Source organism: Gopherus flavomarginatus, chromosome 19 (genome assembly GCF_025201925.1).
Source record: "Gopherus flavomarginatus isolate rGopFla2 chromosome 19, rGopFla2.mat.asm, whole genome shotgun sequence".
Taxonomy (NCBI): domain Eukaryota; kingdom Metazoa; phylum Chordata; order Testudines; family Testudinidae; genus Gopherus; species Gopherus flavomarginatus.
The window spans coordinates 8,823,748-8,849,611 of record NC_066635.1 but is presented as its reverse complement, the minus strand read 5'-3'; the positions used below and the strand labels follow the sequence as shown (position 1 = coordinate 8,849,611).

The window sequence follows — 25,864 nt, the reverse complement described above, 5'->3', positions numbered from 1 at the left end:
CTGAGATTTGTGTGTTTTATTTTATTTCACTTGGTAATTCACTTGGTTCTGTCTGTTACTACTTGGAACCACTTAAATCCTACTTTCTGTATTTAATAAAATCACTTTTTAAATATTAATTAGCCCAGAGTATGTATTAATACCTGGGGAAAGGGTGTGCAAACAGCTGTGCATCTCTCTCTATCAGTGTTATAGAGGGGGAAGTTACCCTGTATAAGTTTTATACAGGAGGAAAAGGATTTATTTGGGGTTTGGACGCCATTTGGAGTTGGGCATCTGAGTGTTAAAGACAGGAACACTTCTGTGAGTTGCTTTCAGTTAAGTCTGCAGCTTTGGGGCACGTGGGTCAGACCTCGGGTCTGTGTTGGAGCAGACTGGCATGTCTGGCTCAGCAAGGTGCTCGAGTCCCAAGCTGGCAGGGAAAGCAGGGGAGGAGTAGTCTTGGCACATCAGGTGGCAGTTCCCAAGGGGAGGTTTCTGTGATCCAAACTGTCACAAATTCCCAACTCCAAACTCTTTTAATACATTACATTACCTTAAAAGATGTAATTCTTGGCCAGAAAGGTAGTAACAATCACAACAGAATACACCCTGGTCAATTCATAGTTACGGTGCATGGCTGCATATGTGTATGTACACAGACTTATGAAGGAATGTAGAACCTCTAGGACAGCATAAATATATCCAAATTCTCAAAAAACACAAATACAATATGAAGAAAAATTAATACAAAGTGGCTACCAATAAAAGGTTGTGTAATTAAATTGACCAGGAGACAAAGTTCTGGCCTCTGGTTCTGGTGTACACCTGCCATTGAACTCCTTAAGTACCACAGAGGCAGAATTTGGTCCGAAGTATTATGGCTTGTCAACACTTGGAAGATTTTGGAATAGCTATTCCAGAATAATTATTTTGGAAAAAGCCCCTATGTGGACACTTTTATTCTGGAGGAGCAGTGTCTTTTTCCAGTTTAGTTTAATCCTTTTCCTTACTGAGGACTTCAGGATTTAGCCCCATGGGGTTTTTTTGTTTCTAGACAAAGTACTGCTAATTATTTCTGTCAGAGCTTTACACTGTGTGTATGTTACGTTCCAATGAACTTTCTGTTGTTACCAGATTGATCTGGGATGTGCCCTTTCTGAAAAGGGTATATTTAGGGCATAAGAGATTGATATGCTTGTTGTCAGTTGTGCCTAGTGAAGACATGGCTGCAGAGTTATCAAATACATGAATGATTTTTCACTTGCCCTTGCAATTAAATTTGTTCTCATTGCAAGAGTTTGCAAGAGCCCTTTGTATTTATCCACACAGCACACTGTATAACCAGAGGCTTTCGGGTATTTTTCCAGTCCCTTACTCCATCCCACAATGAGGCCCTACACTTTGGACCTAGGAAGACTGGCTGAATCAGTGCAGCAGCAAAGGGCGAAAGCCATTGCTGACGCCACCAGTTCCATCATGCTTGAACCAAGCTGTCAATTCAGGCATTGCCACTAACTGGTACAAACACTGGGAAAATGCCACAAAAGGCTGCTGTATGTGGACACATGATATTGTGTTGCAAGCTCAAGCTGTTCCAGCACTTCCACTTAGCATTAGGAATCCATCACTGACTCCGTCTGCACCGTTTCACTTTTCAATAAGAATGATGTCAGCAGCTTCTACGGGTGGGAAGAGTTGGTCAATATTTCAGAATCCAGATCGTTCTGGACCCTGACATACTAGGGAATCCTGGACGCCTCATCATCTCAGTCATTGGCACCCTGACAGCAGGATTATCTGGCAATGTAGACTCTCTCCTCAGGCTCTACGTTACCAGCACTCCCAGCTATCTTTGAGACACCACTGACTTCCTGAGGAAACTACAATCCTTTGGTGATCTTCCAGAAAACACCATCCTGGCCACTATGGATGTAGAAGCCCTCTACACCAACATTCCACACAAAGATGGACTACTAACCGTCAGGAATAGCATCCTCGATACCATCATGGCAAACCTGGTGGCTGAACTTTGACTTTGTCCTGACCCACAATGATTTCAGATTTGGGGACAATTTATACCTTCCAGTCAGTGGCACTGCTATGGGTACTCACATGGCCCCTCAGAATGCCAATATTCTTATGGCTGACTTAGAACAACGCTTCCTCAGCTCTCATCCCCTTACGCCCCTACTCTACTTGAGCTACGTTGATGACATCATCATCATCATCATCTATACCCAAGGGGAGGAGGCCCTTGAGGAATTCCACCAAGATTTCAATGATTTCCACCCTACCATCAGCCTCAGCCTGGACCAGTCCACACAAAAAGTCCACTTCCTAGACACTGCAGTGCTAATAAGTGATGGTCACATAAACACCACCCTATATCAGAAACCTACTGACTGCTATATTTACCTACATGCCTCCAGCTTTCATCCAGACCACATCACACGATCCATTGTCTACAGCCAAGCTCTAAGATACAACCGCATTTACTCCAATCCCTCAGACAGAAACAAACAACTGCAGAATCTCTATCAAGAGTTCTTAAAACTGCAATACCCACCTGGTGAAGTGAAGAAACAGATTGTCAGAGCCAGAAGGGTACTGAGAAGTCACCTACTACAAGCCAAGCCCAACAAAGAAAGTAACAGAATGCCACTAGCCATCACCTACAGCCCCCCAACTAAAATCTCTCCAGCACATCAAGGATCTACAACCTATCCTTAGGGACGATCCCTCACTCTCACAGACCTTGGGAGACAGGCCAGTCCTTGCCTACAGACAGCCCCTAAACCTGAAGCAAATGCTCACCAGCAACTACACACCACACAACAAAAACACCAATCTAGGAACCAAACCCTGCTACAAACCCCGGTGCTAACACTGTCCACATATCTATTCAAGGGACACCATAATAGGACTTAAACACATCAGCCACACCATCCGGGGCTCATTCACCTACACATCTACCAATGTGATATATACCATCATGTGCCAGCAATGCCCCTCTGCCATGTACATTGGCCAAACCAGACAGTCTCTACGCAAAAGAATAAATGGACACAAATCTGGCATCAGGAATCACAACATTCAAAAACCAGTAGGAGAACACTTCAATCTCTCTGGTCACTCAGACCTCAAAGTGGCAATTCTTCAACAAAAAAACCTTCAAAAACAAAAAGACTCCAACGTGAAGCTGCAGAACTGGAATTAATTTGCAAACTGGACACCATCAGATTGGGCTTGAATAAAGATAGAGTGGCTGGGTCATTACAAAACCTAAATTTAATTTTCCCAATACTAAATTCTCCCTACTGTTCCTCACACCTTCTTGTCAACTGTCAGTAATGGGCCACTCTCTTACCACTTCAAAAGTTATTTTTCCTCCCTTGGAATCCTGCTGTTAATTGATTTCTCGTTAGACTGACCTCACACTTGGTAAAGCAACCCCCATCTTTTCATGGATTTATACCTGCTCTTGTATTTTTCACTTCATGCATCTGATGAAGTGGGTTCTAGCCCACCAAAGTTTATACCCAAATAAATTTGTTAGTCTCCAAGGTGCCGCAAAGACTCCTCGTTGTTTTTGCTGCCCCAAGCAGAAAAAGGGGGGCAGGGCCACCGGAGCAGCAAAGTGGGGGGGGGAGAAACAACGGCACAGCCGGCAAAGCAGGGGAAAAACAAAACAAAAAGCCCTACAGGGCAGCCGGAGCCAGGGGACTCCCTGTACAGCAGAGTGCGCGCCCGGTCTAATGGGGGGTGAGGGGAAGGGGAGGGAACGGGGAGGAGAGAGAGAAGGGGGGCAGCTAGCACTTCAGCAGGGCACTCGCCATGCGGCCCCAACCACTGCGCCACCTGCCAGGAGGGCTCCACTCCGCTCTGGTCGACAGGGAGGGAAGGACACGGGCTGCCCTGCCGAGTTTGTTGCAGGGTGCTCCAGAGAGCAAATAAATAAATAAATAAAATTTAAAAATAGCGGCCGTGCCGCCCTAGGTTTGGGCTGAATGCCGCGCGTAGAATCTGCCGCCCCAAGCACGAGCTTGCTCAGCTGCTGCCTGGAGTTGGCTCTGGATACAGAATCCTCAGCTATGTTTCTATTTCCCCTGATTTTCCAAGCTTTACGACAGACAACTCATCATCCTGCTGAGAATTTACAGTAGCTCCATCCCCCAACTCAACTAGACATTCCACCTTAAATGGGATTGCCTTCTTTGGGACAATATCCATTTCTGTGACAGCTCTATACTCCTGGCTTCTGGAGCTACTAAGCTCCTCAGAGCTCTCGTGCCAGTTTCACAGATGGGGGTGGAGGTTTGCCATATGCCATTTCAGTAGCAGTTTTTGACTTTCCGTCAAAAGCATCATAAAAATGAGTATGCAGGTTTTTCTTTCCATATGGAGTGATTGTTATTTGGCCTTTTACTCCAACTGTAGCTTCATCAGGCAAAAGGAAAGGAAGCAGTGGCTCCTTCACGCTTCATCCTGGAGTTCATCATCTTCAGCTGAAATGTAGCCTTTGTTCTCAATACCTGGAAAACAGAGTCCGAGTCAAAAGAAGTTGGCTACTTAACAGAGTATTTGTGATAAGGGAACATTATACATCAGTTCTCACTAGAACTCTTACACTTCTAAACCTAGATCCTTGCATGGAATGAGAGAGAACTTATAGGAATTGTTGCATAAGACCAGAAATGGTCCTTCTGATCTGGCATTTTGCCTGAGAAAGGCTGATATCACGATCCAGATAAAGACCTAAAACCCTCCCACGGTGTTGAATTATGCAATACTTACAAGAACGCTATCTTATTACGTCTTCTTATTATAGTATTGCAAGGTTACTTGAGGAACTGCCAACAATGGCAATTCGCTGACTTTCAGGGCACATTGCAAAGCCTATTGTCCTAGGGCATGAGGAATTAGTTTAGTCTGCTACTGTGGTTGGTTTTGCTGAGGGTTTGGCCTGAACAGACTGCCCTTTGTTATGTTATATACTTAGTGTATTTTAGTTTGGGGGACAAACAGCTATGGCAGATGGATAGGCTGATAGAGGAAATTACAAATGGACATAGAAACCTCTGCAAAGTTGCTGGGCTTCCTCACGATCTTCCTCAACATGAAGAGCTGTCAGGAGGAAAAAGCCTCCCCCAAGGACATCAATGAAGACGCACAAGATGAAGCTGTACTGCAGGCTCCGGAAGGCCCCCAGGTGTGAGTCATTCTGCCTGGTATGGAGAGCATCAGAGATCTGGTCGTGTGGGGGAGACACAGTGTCATTTACTTTAGACTCAATGGCTTATTTTCTCCCTGCTTTAAATGTGTCGCTCGCAATGCCATCACTGACAAACAGACTGAGAGGGCAGGAAAGGATAACTCAGTGCCTGCATGCACTAAATCTGGTGACACACAAACTGACCTTCATGCATCTGAGTATTCACTCGGCTTAGAAGTCTCATGCAATCAGGTTGTTGCATATGTCCAGAGCTTCCAATTTCATGTTAGTTAGAAATAGTTGCAAACATGGCAGGGCAGAGTGCTTGTGCAGTAGCCATTAACTCATTTTACTGAGTTTCCTACTTGGTCTCCATAAAACAGGCTTGAGCCACACTTCAAGTTTGTACAAAGGTTTGAGTCATTTCTTGCACTATCAGAATGCCTTCACCCATCCTTCCTCAAGGCTTTTACTTTTGATAGATGGGTGGGTGTCAAAGCTGGCACTGTTGGCAGACGTAGGCAGAAGCAGGAGTAAGGAGACAAGAAGAGAAGGGAAGAGCTATGAAGGGGCTTCAGGGTGACAAAAGGGAGTCTGATTTTGAGCAAGGAAGGGTTCAAGATGACGTGGGGTGACATGGTAAGAAATGGAAAGGAAGAGGTCTTAAATAGCTGCATATTCTATGGAATGGAGCAGGGGCTGTAGGCGTCATGACGGGCCCAAATGAATGAGTTTGAGCTGTGTGGCCAGATAATGAGTGCTCATTTCAAGATGTTCAATAAAATCCTCAGTATTTAACCTCACTCGTAGAGCAGAGCTGAGGGATGGATATAGAAGGGCGGTTCTTTTTACTCTTACATTGGCCAGATCTGATAAGCTAATTGACTTAAAACATACACAAACAAGAGCCTCTTAAAGCCACACTGATATCATATGATTATTTATGGTAATTTATCCAGATCAGAGCAAGATTAACTGCAAACAGGCAGCCAGAGGTTGTACCATGAGTTTTTGCTAAAATGCAGACTTAACGCATTTATTTATTTAAAGCACAGTAAGGAAATCTCTGCACTTCAGAAAACAAAATATATAGACTCTGGGTATGTCTACAGTGTAAAAAAAACAAAAACCTCGTCGCAGTGAGTCTCAGAGCCTGGGTATACAGGCTCAGATTTGCATTACAATGCTAAAAACAGAAGTGTAGAGTCCGTACTCCAGCCCAAGCAGGAATGTCTACATGGTTAGTTTTAGCCTTATGGCAGGAGCCTGACTCTGTTGACCCAAGCTCTGAGAGTCACTGCCAATGGGGGAAGGGGAATCTCCTTCAGAGGGTATGTCTACACTGCAAAAAGAGGCCATTCACAAGCTTTCCAGAGTGGATTTATTTATTTTTTTTAAATCAAGAGCTAGAGGAAGCAGGTTAGCATGCAACAGCAAGACCTGAACACGGAATATTCCATGTCTGGCCAACGAGATCAGGAATGGGTGAATTTCAGAAGGGTTAATGGTGGGGTTCACATAAGCCTCCCAAAGTCTGATGTTTATCCAAATGTCCTGAGTCTAGAAATTCTGCAGAAAAGAGGCTTTTTGCACAAGAATCTCAGCTGGAAATACAACAGTGTCAGTCATTAACTTTTGACATCTGCTTAGCGTAGTGTGGCCTGCAAGGACAGTTACAACATTATGCATCATCACATAAACAGTTCTATGAGTAACAGTTGGATAAGACATCGGAGGCTTATACTTTTTTCCGTAAGTGCTTTTAAGCAACAATTTAAAAATTCCACACAAGGTAATATATTTGCAACCAGCAACACAACTCAAAAAAGCATTTTGCATGTAAATTACAACAGGATACAACAGGCCTGGGAAATGGGCTTGCAGAAGCCGCATGACAGAACAAAATCTAGGTCAGCAGTTCACAGAGCCCTCAATGCTTTCAGCAGGAAGTCTCAATCTAGGCCCTTGTGGGCAAGTATCCACACCATAATGCATCACTACAACTGGCACTAATATGGAACTTGGGAACCTCCACAATGCCAAACGATATGATTCTCCTATCTTGTGGCAAGACTATCTTGGCTGCACGATTAACTTTTCAACTGGGAATCTTATTGGCCATGACAAGCAGCTGCACCAGGTGAACCAAAGGGAAATTTCCTTCTGGCCAGACTGCTAGCAGCTGTGCTAAGGTGGTCTCAGCTGGAAGTTGCTATGTGCACCTCACATTAGGTTATCCCCTCTGGCTCCGCTTGATGTTATTAGCATAAATTTATGAAGGAAGCAGAACTGACGTTTCTGGCACAATGCTGAATCCATATGGAATTCAGTTGCCGCACTATAGGTTTTGAAATCCTCCTAAGCAAGAACCTTCTCTTCCCTTTCCTAAACCCCTCCAAAGGAAACTTAAGAACTAAGTACCTACTAACTATTTAACACTAACTACAGAACTAATGAGAACTATATACAGACTACCAAATGTGCTTGTCACGACAAGACAAGGGAAGTTCCAGCTAACCATTGCTGGCGGTAAGAAGGAACTAAGGGGGTGGCGGGTCAGTAGGGCCCTATATTGAGCACATGATGGTGCCACTCCAGGGGGTGCCTGGACCAACCCAACAGATACTGCTAGGGGGAAAATCTTTCAGCTGCCATGCACACATGCGCGCACACACCTGATTGGAACTGACATGGAAAGGACTCGAAGAAGAACTCAAAGCTAATACCAAGGTGCTTCTTGTAGAACGTGCCGCTGCTGTTCAGGCACTCATGTGCAATGCAGCCTTCCTTAGCTATCCAATAAGAGCTTAGTGCTACTGTGTAAAGGTTACTGCACATCCGAGTGATTTTTCAGAGCAGCAGAGCCATAAAATCAAAACCAGCATTCATCAGACCACTCACATCTACTTTTCTTCAGTGACCATATTTCTGCCAAATTTCAATTGGCTACCCCATTTTGGCACTGGAGCCACTGAACCTTCCAGTCATTTTTGGAAGTGACGAAGTTCATTCCCACTCCTTATTTCCCCGGTCTTTCTACCTTTTGTCTTTCAATGTGACTTTATAGAAAGTTTGAGTCCAGAAAGGTACAGTTTTGGAAAGTTAGGAGCATTTGGGACCAGGGGCTTGGAATGCCAATCATTATGCAACCGCAACTACAGCAATCCCCCTGCTATTACACAAGTCCCATATTTTGAGTTTTCCAGAGGTTATTTCGTAGAATGAGATCTTGCCCATAGATTTTTATTTAATTGTATTTTACATTTTGAGGTGCAAAATGATATTTTAGTAGTTCCCATGAATTTGTCCATTAACCTGGCAGAAAAGTTTTGCACTTGGATTTAAACATTCTGAACAAGTGCCATTGCCATAATCAGACTGCTACCAAATCCTTATGAATTAATATAGCTGATATCAAAGTGAAGTCCTAAGCGTGCAGACACTTTTGTACTCAATGGGACTAATGGTATGTATAGAGTTACGCTTGTATTTAAGGGTTTGCAGGGCCAGGAGGCCAATAGTGATAAAAAGCACTTAGTACAGAAGTGCTGGTTTAAGTGCATCTAGATTCCAATTCCACACTGCAAGGAAGACTGTTCCAAGCATTTCCAATCTGGGACCAGGAATCAGTCTATTCTTCAGAAATTTCCAAACTTTTTATATTTAAAAAGGTTTGGATAAGCTTCAGAGAAGTAGCCAAAAATCCTATTACTTACCACTCCAGTGAGGTATGGGCTGCCTGCATCTCCCAGCAAATGGCTCACAAAAATCTGCAAGGAAACAGCTGTTGACTGGCGTTTTGGTACCACCACATACTGAAACAAAACAAGAGGATCATCAATATTGGAAGAATCAATAATTCCGTGAATGACCTGCACAGATCTATGCTACAGGTAATACTGCAAGCTGCAGACTACTTTCTGTGATTGGTTTTGAGAAACTATTTGGTGAAAAAAATTCAGAAGAATGAGGGTGAAATGGGGAGAATGTGACACTCCATTAACAGCCTTCTCCCTCCTTTCTCCTTCTGCCCCCCATAACTGGAGAGCAATTAGCTGGCCACTTCATCTTGAATAGTCCATTGTTTAGTATAAGGCGTTAACATGTTTCCATCTGTTTCAGAGATTCTCTCTCTCACAAACAGAAGTCGGCCCAATAAAAGACCTCATCCACACCGTCTCTCAATGCAGCATGTACCGATCTATTCTGCCATGGATTTTAGCTTTTACAGACAATGCCAAACGATAGCCTTTGTGGCTTTATTGACTTACCCACAAGCAAATATTTGCTCTTCAGTTTTCTATGTAGTTTCACCCACACTACATGGTCAGGTGCCTAGCCTAGAAGGACAGCATCATGGATTGAGGGTACTTGTGACTCCAGACTGAGTCTGGAATCTCTGCCAAGACTAACAAGGATGCCAGCTGAGATGAAACGTTATGCATTCCAAGTCACTAGGGATGGAGCTCAAACTTTTCATACAGGGCATCAAAAAGGTGTTAGATGTTGGCAATTCTACCTCTGATGACAGACTAAATTTGTTTCCTTTTATTAATCCCTAGAGCCATCCATTCTACCTAATATTGCTCAGAGATTGCTTTAATAAGACACATTTTAAATAACAAGTTGAAAGAAAAGACAGTTACCTTTTCCATAAGTGGTGTTCGAGATGTGTTGCTCATGTCCATTCCATGTTAGGTGTGTGTGCCTGCCACATACTCCGGTGCTGGAAGTTTTTCCCTCAGCAGTATCCATAGGGGACCATCTCTGGTGACCTCTGGAATGGTGCATGGCATGGTATAAGGGGCACCACCAGTTCCCTCCACTCTCAGTTCCTTCTTGCTGGAAACTCCAACAGTGGGGAAGGAGGGCAGGTTGTGGAATGGACATGAGTAACACATCTTGAAGAACGCCAGTTACGGAAAAGGTAACTGTCTTTTCTTCTTCGAGTGCTTGCTCATGTCCATTCCATATTAGGTGACTCCAAAGCAGTACCGCTGGAGGTGGGTAGGAGTTCACAGATGTGTACATTGCAACATAGCTCTGCTGAACCCAGCATCAACTCTGGCCTGCTGAGCGATGGCATAATGGAGTGGTAAACATGTGAATAGAGAACCACATTGCAGCTCTACAGATGTCCTGGATAGGGACGTGCACCAGGAAGACTGCAGAAGACAACTGCTCTTGTTAAGTGGGCTCTGACAATCGGCAATGGCAGAACCCCCACCAGGTCATAACAGGTCCTTATGCACGAGGTAATCTAATTGGAAATCCTCTGCGAGTACACTGGGTGACCCTTCATCCTATCCATTGTAGCAATGAAGAGTTGAGTCAATTTTCGGAAAGGCTTGGTACAGTCTAAGTAGAAAGCCAAGGCCCTCTGAACGTCCAGGGCATAAAGACGCCTCTCCTCAGGGTCTTGTGTGGTTTGGGACAGAACACTGGGAGGAAGATGTCCTGGTTCATATGGAAGGTAGAAGGCTGGGTGGGGCCACAAATGAATCTTATCTTCGTAGAAGACCGTGTACGGAGGTTCTAAGGTCAAGGCTTTAATTTTAGACACCGGTCTTGATGATGTCACTGCCACCAGAAACACGACCTTCCATGACAGGTGGGAAAGGGAGCAGGAACCCAGTAGCTCAAAGGGTGGACCAGTGAGCCTAGAGAAGACCAAATTAAGATCCCACTGCGGGACAGGAGCCTGTACCGGTGGGAAGAGTCTCTCAAGCCCTCTCAAGAATCTGACCGTCTTGTCATGGGAGAACACCGTCTGTCCTTGGATAGGCAGGTGAGAAGTGGAGATGGCTACTAGATGCACTCTAATGGAAGAGTGTGCCAGGCCCTGGTTCCTCAAATGGAGCAGGTAGTCCAGGACAGCCTGTATGGAAGAACGTGAGGGAGAAATGCCACGCTCAGATGCCCAGTGGGAAAACCTCATCCAATTGGCCAGGTAAGTCAGTCAGTGTGGTTGAGGGCTTCCTACTCCCCAGGAACACCAGTTGGACTCCTTCCGAACAGGTCCCTTCCTACGGGTTCAGCCACGCAGCATCCATGCTGAGAGGTGGAGGGATTCGAGATTGGGGTGTAGGAGCTAGGTGTGGTGCTGTGACAGCAGGTCTGGGGGGTTGAGCAGGGGCCAGGGAGGGGTCGCTGACAAGCTCATGAGCCTACTGAACCAATGTTGGCGAGGCCACGCTGGGGCGATCACAACAACCTGCTTTTTGTCTCTCTTGATCTTTGCCAGGACCCTGCCAATGAGTGGAATCCGATGGAATGTGTACAACAGGAGGAAGGCATTGGAGAGGGAGCCCTGGCTCAGACCTTGCCGAGAGCAAAACCGGTGGCATTTCTTGTTCTGTCTGGTAGCGAACAGGTCCACTTGGGGAGTTCCCCACCTTTGGAAGCTCATGCAGGCTGCCTCTGGATGGAGTGATCACTCGTGGTAAGAGTCTCTAGATAAGCGCCCCTGGTGCAGGGACTGAAGAGGGTTCCACTGAGCCTGCCTCATCCATCCCGAGGCATGATGGCTGTGGGCAGGTGAACGCTGGTGGGACACACGCATAGGTCCCAATGCAGGTTTTCCGTGAGACCACGGTACCGCAGGAGCTGGTGAGGGTGGCTCCCGGAATGTCAGGATTGCCTGAGCTGCTTGAAGGGCTTTGAGTGTTGATGGCACCCGAAGCTGCCCAAGGCCTGCACTGCTATCTGGAGTCGCAGGCAAGGCATGGGATGGGTTGCACTGCTCGACTTGAGCTAGGGCCCAACTTCCTGAGGGGGATGTTGAGCTGCCTGACACAGGTCTTGGCTTGCCCCCTGCCCTCTTCTTTCCCTTGCGGGAGGTAGGAGATCTTCCCCTCACATTCTCTTTCGGCTTCTTGACCGGAGCCGTGGAGGGGGACTGGTGCCAGCTCGTAGACAGCAACAGGGGAGCACTGCACACAAAGGCCACGGTGCTCGATAAGGAATCGGACCACTGCTCCAGTGCCAGAGTTAGTGCCGACTCCATCATGAGCACTCTTAGATGGATATTGCGCTCCTTCTTCGTCCTAGGTTTGAAAGACTTGCAGATACAGCACTTGTCACTTATGTGCCCTTCACCTAAGCACCTTAGGCAGCTGGAATGGGGATTGCTGATGGGCATAGGCAATTTGCAGCGATCACAGGGCTTAAAGCATGGGAACGGGGGTCTGCCCTGACTCCTGGCTTGGTCCTGTTCGGGACTAACAGAGTTTATGAAGTACTTCTAAGGATAACTGAGAAAACTACTACCTATGTATAACTATTTTACAGGATTTCAAAGTTAGGGACACTAACATGGAGTTCTGTGGGGTTTTAGGCTGCCTGCTTGACTTTGAGATTAATCCCCTGCCGGAGGGGAAAAGTGGGTAGAAATTGTGCCTCCTGCATGGAGTTGACTCCTGTGGACCCCAGACTTGGGCAAGTGCCTCCTGAGGGGACTATAACACACTGGCTAATTGCAATGATATTTCTCTCTAGTGACTGGTCTAGCTACTGCTACCAGCTCACTTACTCATCTAAAAAAAAAAGAAGGAAAAAAAATAGTTGAGTCCAGCCAAGTTTTACTCTAAGTTCAGTGAAGCCCAGAAACAGATTACAGCCACAGGAGTCTGAACTGAACCCACTAAAAAGGTGGGCACAGAGGCCCTGAACAAATGAAAACTAATTTCAGCAATGCTAACATTAGCCCAAAATTAGGAATTCTGGCACTAGAGCATCAGCAGGACTTTTCACTGAAGAATGAAGACCTTTGGGAAGTATCAGAGGGGTAGCCATGTTAGTCTGAATCTGTAAAAGCAGCAAAGAATCATGTGGCACCTTATAGACTAACAGACAGTTTGGAGCATGAGCTTTCGTGGGTGAATACCCACTTCCTCAGATGCATCTGAGGAAGTGGGTATTCACCCACGAAAGCTCATGCTCCAAAACGTCTGTTAGTCTATAATGTGCCACAGGATTCTTTGCGACCTTTGGGAAAGGTCTTCAAAGCTGCTTGAACGAGAATAGACAATGTAACTGCATTACAAGTCAATCCTAGAGCTCCAAGGTTCAGACAGACAGCTCTGGTGTTACGGCCCTCTCCAACCCTTGAAATTTGAAGTTAGCCCTTTGCTAGAAGAATCTGAAGCCTCAAAATTGAATGAGCTGCTTATCCTGTTCCCAACTCACTACATTCACTTATAATACTTCGTTTCAGATATGTGAAATTCATTGTTAGTTTCTATTGGCTGCCTAACCCTCTAAATGCTGCTTAATTGGCACAGTCTTCCCTTTCAAAGCAGTGCTGCTGGGATGAAGCACTCTTATGCAGAGAGGCAGGCAAAATTCTGTTCCGGGACAGCATTCGGAGCCTTTGTATCATTACCTTCTAATAGATGTTCAAGGGACTCAGATGTTTATCCCTTTCCTCTTACATGAGGTTACTGAAAATCCACCCCTGGATTAAAGCAACCCTTCGATTTTACAATCAGATGAGGCAACACCAAAGCTCCAGATCCAAACATACCTGAAGTGTGGGAACTGCTCTGGACTTCACAGCTGAGGCTCCTCTCCATCCAGTAAGCGACTGGAAAGAAGCTATGTAATATTATATTCCTTTCTCAGTGCTTTGTGAAAGGACAGTTTCTTCTGTTAAAGGCTCACGTGCTTAAAATCTTAGATGAGACAGAACCAGACAAGGACACAGTGCCGCATTGTTAATTATTAACATTCTGCTCATAAATATAGAAACTGTCCCTCACCTTAGGGCATGTCATAAAATTTTTAATGTGATGGCTCGTGTTTTTCTTTCTAAACCCAAGGTGCCTGCATTAGCTACTATGAGAAAGGAAGTATTTGTTTCTTGTCTGTGTAAAAAAGGGAGCTAACAAGGCAAAGAAGTCTTAGAAAAAGATCTGCTTTCATGTTTGATGTGCACATGAAGTTCATTAACATGCTTTGTGTCTGTTGTGTCTCCTATCTAAAGAGATCCCAGAGCCCTTGGCAGAGGGATCACTCCACCCATCACTGAAATGCAGCTACACTGCACCAACAACACTCCACATGTAACTGCTTCAGCTGAAACTGAAGGTGAAAATTTGGCCAGGACTCCAGGGTTAATACCAATTCTCTTGCAAAAAGGACCATACGCTCTTTAATTACCAGAAGAGGTCAGGTTCTACACAAACATTTTATGCAGTTATACCAGTATAGCTTATTTCTGTATTGGAAAGAGAAATAAGCTTAACGGATATAATTGCGTCCACACTAGGGGCTGGATCAGTAACTATTTTGGTTCAAAATAAAATTTACCTCCCTAACTGACATAGCCATGTCAGTACAAAAAAAAAACAAACAAAAAACACACAGGTCTCAATTTTACGTTTCTAAGAAATAGTCTGCAATAGCTCCAAAGCCTCCTTCCACATCACATTGAGGCACTGGGTTCAGCACGAACAGACACAAAAGCACTGCCTAACTCAGGGGTCGGCAACCTTTCAGAAGTGGTATGCTGAGTCTTCATTTATTCACTCTAATTTAAGGTTTTGCATGCCAATAGTACATTTTAATGTTTTTAGAAGGTCTCTTTCTATAAGTCTATAATATATAACTAAACTATGGTTGTATGCAAAGTAAATAAGGTTTTTAAAATATTTAAGAAGCTTCATTTAAAATTAAATTAAAATGCAGAGCCCCCTGGACTGGTGGCCAGGACCCGGGCAGAGTGAGTGCCACTGAAAATCAGCTCACGTGCTGCCTTTGGCACGTGTGCCATAGGTTGCCCATCCCTGACCTACTTAATAAATACCAATCCTTGTTGTACCTGGGTTTTCCATAAAAGTCCTCATTTGGGGTCTAACCAGGCAGGTAGCATTGACTGCTGTTGGCATCACTTCATCTTTCAATTCTAGTGTTCTCCACATGAAAAGCCCCTTCCCTCATGTGTTATTCAGACATGAGTTTGTATATGCTGCTTCGATAGTGGGCATCTTACTGCAAACATTATGCCTACATAAACTGGAACCAAAATAACTAAGGCCATGTCTTGACAGCCGAAAAAGGTGTGTCTGTTAACACTGAAACAACTAGTAGATGTTAGTTATCTTGCCATAAAGTCCCAGTGGAGATAAAACACAGACAGTTTTTTCTATGAGGTAGGTAGGCATAGTCAGCCACAGTGAGTGAGTGAGTATGTATAATATATATATATATATATATATATATATATATATATATATAATATTTATCTGTCTTTCTGAAATACATATATGCTCTAGTTCAAACTTGTATGACCTGTGTCATACAGGAGGTCAGACTAGATGATCAAAGTGGTCTTTTCTGACCTTGAAATCTATGAATGTTAACCGTGTAGATGGATGAGGTTAAAACTGCTTGCATTTTGTCACCATTAGGATTTTATAGGAGCTAACTATTACATTACCTCTCTTGCTGTGAGCACATCTCTTTGCTGGTGAAGTGAAGACTTTTTTTTAAATTCATGCCACTAGTTATTTTGGTGTGAGTCTGTGTGTGGGTGCTTTTTCTGAAAATAAAAATGTCCTATTTAGATACAACTGGGCACTTATCCTAAGTACGTGTCCACACACACAGAGTTGCGCCAAAGTAAATAACTAGTGGCATGAATTACAGCCAGTTAAGTTATTTCAGTTCCAGCTTGTGTGTAGATAAGTCCTTTCTACATCTAGGTAACAGCTTTATGTTGAGTAATGTTAGACGTTTAACCGCTGACCATCATTTAAAATAACTGCAAGAGACAATTAAGCACAGATCACTGCCCAAAACAAAGGGATAAGTGAGTCAGCTCAGGAATTTACAAAGCTGGATAGATGGAACTTCGCTTGGTATCATTTTGGCTAAATGTATGGTGTGCATGGCAGCAGAGAGACAGATACATTGTGTGGCCCTGTGAGAGGCTGAGAGAGAGGTTTGGGGTTGGGTAATGGCTGAAAGAAGTTTGGACCTGTGAGGCAGGAGACAATCTCTTATTGTTGTTTGATTGTTCCTATCTTTGGGGAAACAGGATTTGTACATTTTTGAAAATCAACCAGATGGCCTCAAACAAAACCTGCCTTCATCATTAATTTCTCCTCCTAGTGCAAACAACCGGCAAGGCCTCAAATTTGACTAGCCACTTTGGTCAAAACTCTAAGATGCCTTATACTGTTTGGCCATGGCTACAGTAACTGACGTGTTCAATATCCCTTGTGTTTGGCAATGTGGGAAGCTGGACTCCTGCCACAAGTATTGTGTGTGTTTATGTACGCAGCTATCTACTATAGAAGAATATATATTAAGGATACTGGGCTAGATGGACTCTTGGTCTAAGCCAGTATGGCTCTGTAGGGATGAGAAAGTTCATTCTTGATGGTCCAAGAGGTCTTTGGCCTATCTGGAAAGACTGTCAAGGTGCCAGCTGGTGCTTAGTGGCTTTGGGGGAAGGGTCCTTTTCTCCAGGGACAGAGACCAAAAAGATTGCCTGCATACAATTATAAATTGGTGGATAACATGGTGCATGGTGAGTAAGGCACTGGAATGGAGTCAAGAGACTTGAGTTGTATTCCTGACTCCGTTTCCCATCTCTGCAAGCAACTAATGATGCCAGCTATACATTGAATGAAAAGTATTAAGAATTATTGAACAAGCAACCCAGAAACTGAAATATCTATAGCCCAATTCAATGCCTTGCACCCATTCAATTCCACTGATGCTGCAGTCACTCAACTGAAGAGATGTCCAATATGCAGAACTACAAGGAGTGAATGGAGTGTGGTTGCTAGGAGAAGTAGTAAACAAGAAAGAAGAGGTCAGATAAGTTTCATCTTATGGTTTCACGCATATATAACATTAAGTGTTATACAGTTGTGCAGTTCATTCTGTCAAGAGTCTGACTGGACATGATGTTTGCTAATGAAATGGGAACTGAGTGGAGCACTCTTCCTCCTACTAGCATATAATGCAATAAGGCATTTGTCAGGAACAGACTAAACCAAGCATCTCCACACAAAGGCTTCTGAATCATGTGTCCTAATATCTTGCTTATCAAAGGAGATGTCCTAGACACCCACTCATTCTCACTGATTCCAGTGGCAGCCTGCAAGTCTCAGGCAAGGTGTGCCAAACAAATGTCTTAGTTTATAGGGCCTGTCCTGCTGGCCCTGATGATTTTACAGAGACAGCCTTTTGCTAATTGGCTACATGAAGGAAGTTTGACGCTGACTGACAGCATTAGTGATAACAAAAGTATATTATTAATCACACTTGATTAGGCAGCCATTGTCTTCCCTATCTCCACTACAGCTACTGTGCCAAGATCATGCACACTCCAAATGCATGACAAGAATGATGTCCAAGTCCCAGCGTTGTGCCTAAGCTAGTCTCTCCACATGGCAGCAGCATGGCAGCAAAGCCTTTGTTCCAAGGGGTTTTCCAGTTCATGCTGCAAGTGAATTAATTATCGCTGAGTATGCCCCTTCATGTACACCTTCAGTAGAGATCAGTAATGACAGCATAATGTCCATCCAAAACATTGGTATTCGCTGCTAGAACACTTCTCCCCCTTCCAGAGAGTTAACGGTCTCAAAATGTTAAATATCTGGGGATAAAATTATAAAGCAAGTGACTCCACCTCATTTCACCACTCTGTCAATTATCAGCAAATTTCTCTATTCCCCAAAACAGTGCACACAGCTTTCAGCGTTTACAGATCAAATTAATAAACAGTGCCACATTTCCAAAGTGTTAGGAAAACAGTGAAGTTCACTACATTACTGGGGGTTCCAGTAGTGACACCGCAAGCCAAGGAGAGTAACGATGCATATGTCATCAGACTTCCCTAATAAGCAATTTTCTTTAGAAAACAGTGATTTAAAGATGTTGAGTTTTCTCCACTTGGATCTCTCATTCAAAGCCATTTCAGCACAAATGTAAAATATTTGAATATGGGCAGTGAAATGGAGTCTCTTACTGGTGGTGAAGGCCAACTTTTAGTGTTAATGGGGTACCAATTATGGTATTCTTGGGAGGAGACAAAAGGCTTAGTAGGAGAAGCAGGTACTTCGAGTACACAGATTTGAGAACAGAATTAAAATGATCTGCACAAACTATACAACGGCAGGACGAATGAACTTGAACTTACCAGTAGTATGTCAGCCACAATGGCCCAGTTTAAGGCTAAAAAAAATTCTCCAAGTGCAATAAAAATCTGAAAAAACAAAAACAAAACAAACCATAATAGCTCTGTTTGACAGATTGACTTTCTGTACCATAAAGTGGCTAGGTGAGTTCACTGAAGTGTAATTACACTTTGCTATGGTAATGAAAGGTGCTGTACATGAAAATCAATTTACAAACCTTCACTAAGCATCCTAACACCCCCAGAGATAAAATAGTGTCTCATTTTAAAGATGGGGAAATGGAGGCATGGAGACTAAGTGACTTGCCCAACATCACATCTTGTCAGTGGCAGAGTCAGGGACAGGCGTCATGAGTCCTCACTCCCAATCCCAAAACTCTCAGACACACAAAACAGAAGGGGCAGGTTTAGGTGTAGCAGATGGGAGCAAGAATTTCAGAACACAGTCAAAAAAACAAAAAAAACCAAACTAATAGAGTGGCAGTAGCTCCCCACAGTCAGATGAGTTTTAAAATGAGCTCCATGTGGTTCTTTTGGCCAGGTTTCTAAATGGAACCAACAGGATGACTCTGTGCAGGCAAAGTTCAAGTACTGCACTCTGAGGGCTCTTCCCAAGAGGAGGGAGGAACTGGCTCCTAGACACAGCCAGCCCAGACTCCTTGGATCACATCCCTCTTATGGTACCCTGTGGGGATTCCCTAATTCACCGCAGATGGGCTATGCCATACTTCCCACCATGCTGGGTCCCTAATAAATCTTACATCTGTGGTCTTGGGAAGTATTAACCCTTTCCCTGCCAGTCCTTAGATATGGGTTTAAATCAGGTTGTGTGGACCAAACCGCATCTGATGGAAACACCACAAGATTAAAAAGTTAACCTGTAATAAACTCTCAACCCTGAGCAATTTCAGCAGGCAGCATCTGATTTTAGTGACAGTGGCCACAGTTATGCACCAAGTACAGCGATAATGCTCAACCTTTCTAGACTCCTGTACCCCTTTCAGGAGTCTGATTTTGTCTTGTGTACCCCAAGTTTCACCTCACTTAAAACTACCTGCTTACAAAATCAGACATAAAAATACAAGTGTCACAGCGCACTAGTACTGAAAAATTGCATACTCTTATTTTTACTATATAATCATAAAACAAATCAACAGGAATATAAACATTGTACTTACATTTCAGTGTATAGTATATAAATCAATATAAACAAGTCAGTGTCTGTATGAAATTTTAGTTTGTACTGACTTTGCTTGTGCTTTTTATGTAGCCTGTTGTAAAACTAGGCAAATATCTAGGTGAGTTGATGTCCCTGGAAGACATCTGTGTACGCCCAGGGGTACGTATACCTCTGGTTGAGAGCTAAGTCCAGTGGTTTAAGCAGGTGCTTATGTGAACAGCTAATTATGTCTGTAATCACTGTACTGATGGCATAGTTACAAATATGTGACTGTTTTTCTTCTCATTTTTAAGAATTGTGGAATTAAATTTACAGTTAAAGCATGTGCAGGAAGATGCTGTGGCAAGCTTTACTCCCTCGTTAGTCCATGCATCTCAGTACTGAACTACCTCCTGGGAAGTGCAGTTGCGCTATGACACACACCGAAAGGGATCATTCATAGAAACTGTGAGAAGCAGTTATCACACTAGAGGCTAGAAATGTTAGGCCAAGGATTTGCTTGCAAAGTTTAGTTTAGACAGATATACGGACCAAAGAGGAGGGTGAATGCAACAAGGGTCTCTCCTTTGTTCAATCAATTCAAACTAGTTCCAGTTCACTTACATTAGAAGTTCAGCTTGTGTAACTGAAGTAAGGCTAGCGGTGGACTCTCAGTCACAGCCAAATCTTATGGGTAGGCTCTTCCCAGGGGAGCTAGGATTCTGGGTGGACCCATTAGAGAGAAGGGCTAGCTATGGAGTCTGACCTGCGTTTGGATGCTGAGTCTTTCCCAGCCCCTTAAGTTCAAAGGGATGTGGATACAGCTGTAATCCAGGCCTATCTCCTTCCAAGACGCTTAATAAAGCAGTTTCCTAATTTGCCTCTGCAGCCATTACTCTGAACTCAGCTAAATGAAACTTAAGCAACCTACTACAATAGAAATGCTATTAATTTAACAGACTGTGACCAATACCAATATCCCTGGCTCAGGATGTATCAGCACCTGTGTGTATGTGCACAGCCCAAATGACACTGAAGTAACTGGAGCCTTTCCTTTTACTCCAGTGGAAGGTGGACTGGACCCGATAGACCACTGTGCCAGTGCTAAGTGTAGCACCCTGGTCACTTAGGTAATGGCATAACAAAGAAGATTACAGGCTTAACTGGAGACAGTTAACCTATTATAAGAGACTGTTGACACTTGGGGCAATGATTGGGCTAATGAGGTAATTACCTCAGTAAGAGAAGCTACGTAATGGCAGGAACAGGAATGAAAGGGAGAGTTTAGACAGTGAGCTGGGTGGAAGGCTCTCCTGACATATGCCCATACTATGCTCGGCAATGCAAGGAATCTAAAGATTGAAGATACACATGGGGGAAAAGCAAAAGACTGTGGGTATATTGTGACTACACAAGAATACAAACAGGCCTGGCAGCATGGCACATAGGGTAGCTGAGGGAGTGCCCTGTCACACCTGCCCTTGCAGACTCGGATGCAGTCTCTTTTCCAGTTCCAGATAGCCCATAAACTGCACAAAAATGTTTTCTGTGCCAGTCTTAGCTGGGGAGCAAGCGATACTTTCATTGCAGCACTTTGGACCAAACCCACAATGTCTGTTAATATGGGTAGCAATATCATACAACTCTGCCTATGTCAAGCCACCTGGCTATAACCACAAATATCCGAGTACCTTGTAAACATTAGAGAACATTAGCCCTTCTCTGCCTCAGCCCAAACTACCATGCTTTCATTAATTTCTCCCTGGACAGTCCTAAATGATCATGTGCTAGACAAGTCCCTTACTTCCTCTCTTTTACCGGTGCCATGAAAATTCAACTGGATCATTATTGTAATTTGATACTTTAGAATCCCTGCAGATTCAGAGAGCAGATTTCAGTACTGGAAAGGGGCTTTCTGCAAGTGTTTGCATGCAGTTGAGTCCTGCCGTGCAGCTTAAGCTTTATGCAAATCCATCCTGCAGCAGGTTATAAGAGGCAGTGCAGTTTCAAGCAGTGGTGAGCTGGAGCCAGTTCCCAAGAACCGGTTGCTAAAATTAGACCTCCATGGAGAACCGGTTGTTAAAGGGCCAGGGGGTAGGCAAAGAACTCGGTCCGCGGGCCGGACCATCCTGTTGCTCCCAGGGTTCCCAGCTGGGGAGACTGAGGTTCCCCTGGCCCCTCCCCTGTTTCCCCCCAGCTGTAGCGTGACCAGCCACCGGTACCAGCTGGGCAGCTCAGCTGAGCTCCTGAGTTGTCCTGCTGCTTTGAGCTGCAGGCAAGGTAAGAAGGACCGGGGGGCTGCGAGCTCCAGGGCCGCTGGGGGGGGCGCAATTTTCCCCAGGCCCTGCAGGGGCCCCTGGCCCCACAAGTATGTCTCCCCCTGCCCCTCTCCAACTTCCCTCCCCCCCTTAAATCAGAACTTTTTATAGGGAACCGGTTGTTAAGATTTTGGCAGCTCATCACTGGGTTCAAGTGATGTAGAGAAGAGACACAAGGAAAGTGGCAGATCTTTTGGATCTAGAAGAGGTGTGTGTTTGTGTAGCGATTAGAACCAAAGGACTGAAAGAGCCCTGGACTCTTCCTGGACACTACTAACAAACATACTATGGACTTCAGCAACTCATTTATCCCTATTTTAATAGAAGTAGCAGGTTAATACTACACATCTCCCTTACAGGCGACTCATGATGCTTTGCAATTGTAAAATAATTTGAGATTCAGGGATGAAAGGAAGTACAGTAGGACAAGGCATTATGAAATGTACATGCAAAAAAAAAAAAAAAAGAGGACCTGTGGAGCACATCTGTCATACAGAAATAGAATAACTTTAAACTGTAAAATCTAGTGTTAAAATCCAAGTGAAAATAGGTCCAGACACTTCTTCCAGCACAAGGATGTGCCAAAAAAGGTGCTGAGACAGAGGGCCAAATTCATTACAGGGAAGTCAAAGATGAACTGGGCCAAGAGCATTACAAGTGGTGGGACTGACATGAGCTGGAAGAGCAGAGCAACAGGGATAAAGAGTTACAGCATGCTACAGCAAAGGCCCCAGGCCCTACAGCTCCACACAATTCCACTAGAGTAGTTTAGATTATTAAATACTTTGTTCTATTCCATATTATTACATCTATTTCATTCTAGTAGTATGAGTGGTTCCACCTTGGCCTAACAGAGTTCATTTTTAAGGTCTCATGCAGATAGTAGTTTTAGCTCAGAGTGGAAAAATATTATCCCAGCCAGCTTTGGGATGCAATATCTAAAGCGGCAGATTCACGTTGTTGTAGTTGTTATCTGTTCTTGAACTAGCACCAATTTTATCTTCCCACCTATGGTATAAATGCAGCATGGTACATCCCAGATATACTCACCATCCAGCTGCACACAGGAGTATAGAGAGATTGTATGTGTTCCTTTTTCCTGGTTCAGGGAAATAGATCCTGGAAGTATTTTACTCACACGGAGAAGCCAAATACAATGCATTATTTATGTGCACTCTGCTATTTCTGCCATTCCCCAATGCAGCCTCAGATCTCTCAAATCACTGCTCTAAATGAATATGGGCAATGGCTCTGTCAGAGCTACAGACAATCTTGCTTGTTTTGTGGCAAATCAGCCCTCATCTGCTAATAAGTATAACGGTTTGGAATGTCTGTCCAAAACAGGGAAAGCCCAGCTACGGTACTGTTCAGACCACAGAGTCAGCTGAGGTCCTATATTCAGTACTAGGAGACAGCAATTAAACTGAAATGGTTATAAGATTCCACAGTAACAGGGTTATTATTTTATTAGGATTAATGCTGTGAATGAGGTATTTGTATTCTTAGATAGCACCTATAAAGTAGGCTGAATGCTGTACTATGATATTTAAACATGAAATGAGATTCAAGAAAGCCCTGCTATAGGTCAGTCATGTACCTTGTGACATACCGTTAACAATCTTCCATGATTGTCTTCAAACTGACTGACTAACAAATGCATTGCAACAATGGCTTGCGAAGCTAGATCATGTCTGCCTACAATACATAATAGGCTAGATTTATCTCTCCTCCAACAACTGAAGTCAAGGGATTTGCACCAAGGATGCACATTTGGTCCATTATTTAAGTCTTAATGGTTCCCACCTTGCCTCAAATACATTATGTTTTACGTCAGTGGCCCTAAATACTGCATATTTAGTGCAGCTGTAGTGTTAGGGCAAGAACTTGGTAGCTATGTGTACTGTATCAAAGGCAATTTGTATCACTTTCTTTGTCCTCATTTTTAAGCCCCCTTTCTCCCTCCCTCCCCCCACTGGATTCCAGCACTGTGCCCACTCCAATTGTCTATTTCCTTTCCCGGTTTCCCTTCCCAGTCCCTGACAAATGGGCAATTTAAAGCCTGACGGTAGTTTACATGGCACACTGGCTACAATTTCTGTGTGAAGGTACTGTTAGCTTTAAAGAAAAGACTTACATCAGCCCTGGAGAGTTGTGAATAGGAACAGCAACATGCTGAGCATCTGTCTCCCTGGGGTTCCCTATAACCGTCCTAGAAAAAAAAAACTAAATCCCCTGTGATTTTTTTCCTGAAGAGATTCAGAAAGGTATTTTAAGGGCAGCCAACATGCTGCTACATTGTCAAATGAAAAATAAAATAGATGAAGGAATCAAGTTTGTATGAAATCAGTTCCAGCAAGACCTATCTAGGGAAGAGTCAGAGTAGCAATTAATGGGCTGGTTTAAGGAAAACATGGTGCCTCTTTCTTAAACAAAGTGAAAAAGAGACACTTGGGTAAGAAGCAGACATCACACGTAACCAAGAAAGTCTAAGTGCAGGCCACAGGTACTAATCCCACCGGACTGCAGCAGTCGGTGGCTAAGAACAGAGTAGCTGCAGTTTGGCTCAAAATTTGGCTTCACTGGGGCAAACTCAGTCCTAAGGTCAATGGAGGTGCACCCATTTAAATCCAGTTTGAATTCAACCCTCATTGTAATCTGGCTCCTGATAGATAAAATTCAAACAAAAACTTATCAAGGCACTAAGAAGACAGTACTCAATGCTACAGACAAGTATACTCCTTTCCTGTCAGCATAAGGAAACTTGCAGCTTTGGATGGCGGAATAGATTCAGACAGGTGACCAAACCAAACTACATCCTGAGATGGGATAAAATTCGGACAACTTTGTTGTGATTTGCACTTCCTGCACAAAAACTAATTTTGAAATCAAGAACTGCTGAACTATGCAGCCAGAAAGCAGAGGAAAGAGACTGTTCTAATGGCATCTCCAATCCAGCTGCCACAGGGAAATTCTGAAAAAGTCTTGAAATACTTCCATGTCAACTTCCACAAGAGGTTTCTTGTAAGTCTGGATAGACAACACAAGGCTGATGTTCACCTACCAGCTACCTACAGCCAAGGCAACCTTCATAATGTATTCAGATATGGACAGAGCAATACAGCAAACCCTCTTAAGAAACTGTGAAGCATGTAGTTTTTGCCTCAGTAGCTTTCTTATACTGTAAGATATAGACTAGGCTCCTGGCCTCCATGTGGCTCAATTAACACTGATGGGAAAGCCAGCTTCTCTGCCTGCTTCCTACACCACGGAAAGCTCCAATTCAGTGGGATCTTTGAGTCAGATGCACCAGCTGGCAGTCCACCCCAATTCTCACACCATTATGACTTATGCAGATGGAGTTTGGAAAGAAAAAAAAACAACAGCATAGTAAGTATTGGGAAAGGGAACAGTTAGGCAGGTGTACTTGTAAGAATCAGAAGAAATAGGTGGCAAGACTACACAGACCTCAATAAATAAATAATTATTCTATATTATATAATATATTATCCATATAGAAAAGCTGCAGCATTTAAAGACCCATTGGCCTGTATTTGGGGTGGGGGAGGGGGGGAAAAGAAGAGAGAAGGGAGAAATTATGGCTGTTCATATCCCACTCTGGGATTTCCTCCCAAATCCTGAGAACATAGTACTGGATGTCAAACTCTATTCAAAGGAGGATTCTGCCAATATATTTTGGAGGGGATGGTGGTATGTTCCTCCACCCTTTAAAACAAGATTTTTGTGTGAAAAAAGTTTCATTCATTAAGGTTTTCATCTCATGCTGCTTGGTCATCATTTGATGTCTCATGCAACAACTAGGGAACAGGAGTTGACAAAGTCCTTTGAGCAAACGAGTTTTCATCCAACCATCCATAGTCAGAAACAAAGGCCGGGAAGGGAGAGAGAAGCACTAGGATAGGCTGGCAGAATCATCTATAATGATTGTTAACATTAGTGCAATATGCAGTTATGATTGTGTGCCGCACCTTTAGGTGTAAAAATGTCTGCTAGTGGCAGGACTGTAAACAGATTTGAAATAGAGG

The 25,864-nt window shown here is 43.9% G+C and overlaps 1 protein-coding gene across 1 annotated transcript in view; it reads right to left on the bottom strand.

Moving 5' to 3' along the window:
• Positions 1-3,344: 3,344 nt before the first annotated feature.
• LOC127037617 (protein spinster homolog 3-like) overlaps positions 3,345-25,864 on the bottom strand; it is a 45,026-nt gene continuing 22,506 nt past the window's right edge. The window contains exons 9-12 of the mRNA XM_050929583.1: positions 18,348-18,413; positions 8,911-9,009; positions 5,059-5,230; positions 3,345-4,514 (exon numbers count right to left, since the gene is read on the bottom strand). Coding sequence (XP_050785540.1) covers positions 4,456-4,514; positions 5,059-5,230; positions 8,911-9,009; positions 18,348-18,413 — 396 coding nt within the window. The 3' untranslated portion in view covers positions 3,345-4,455. The remainder of the gene's footprint in view (positions 4,515-5,058; positions 5,231-8,910; positions 9,010-18,347; positions 18,414-25,864) is intronic.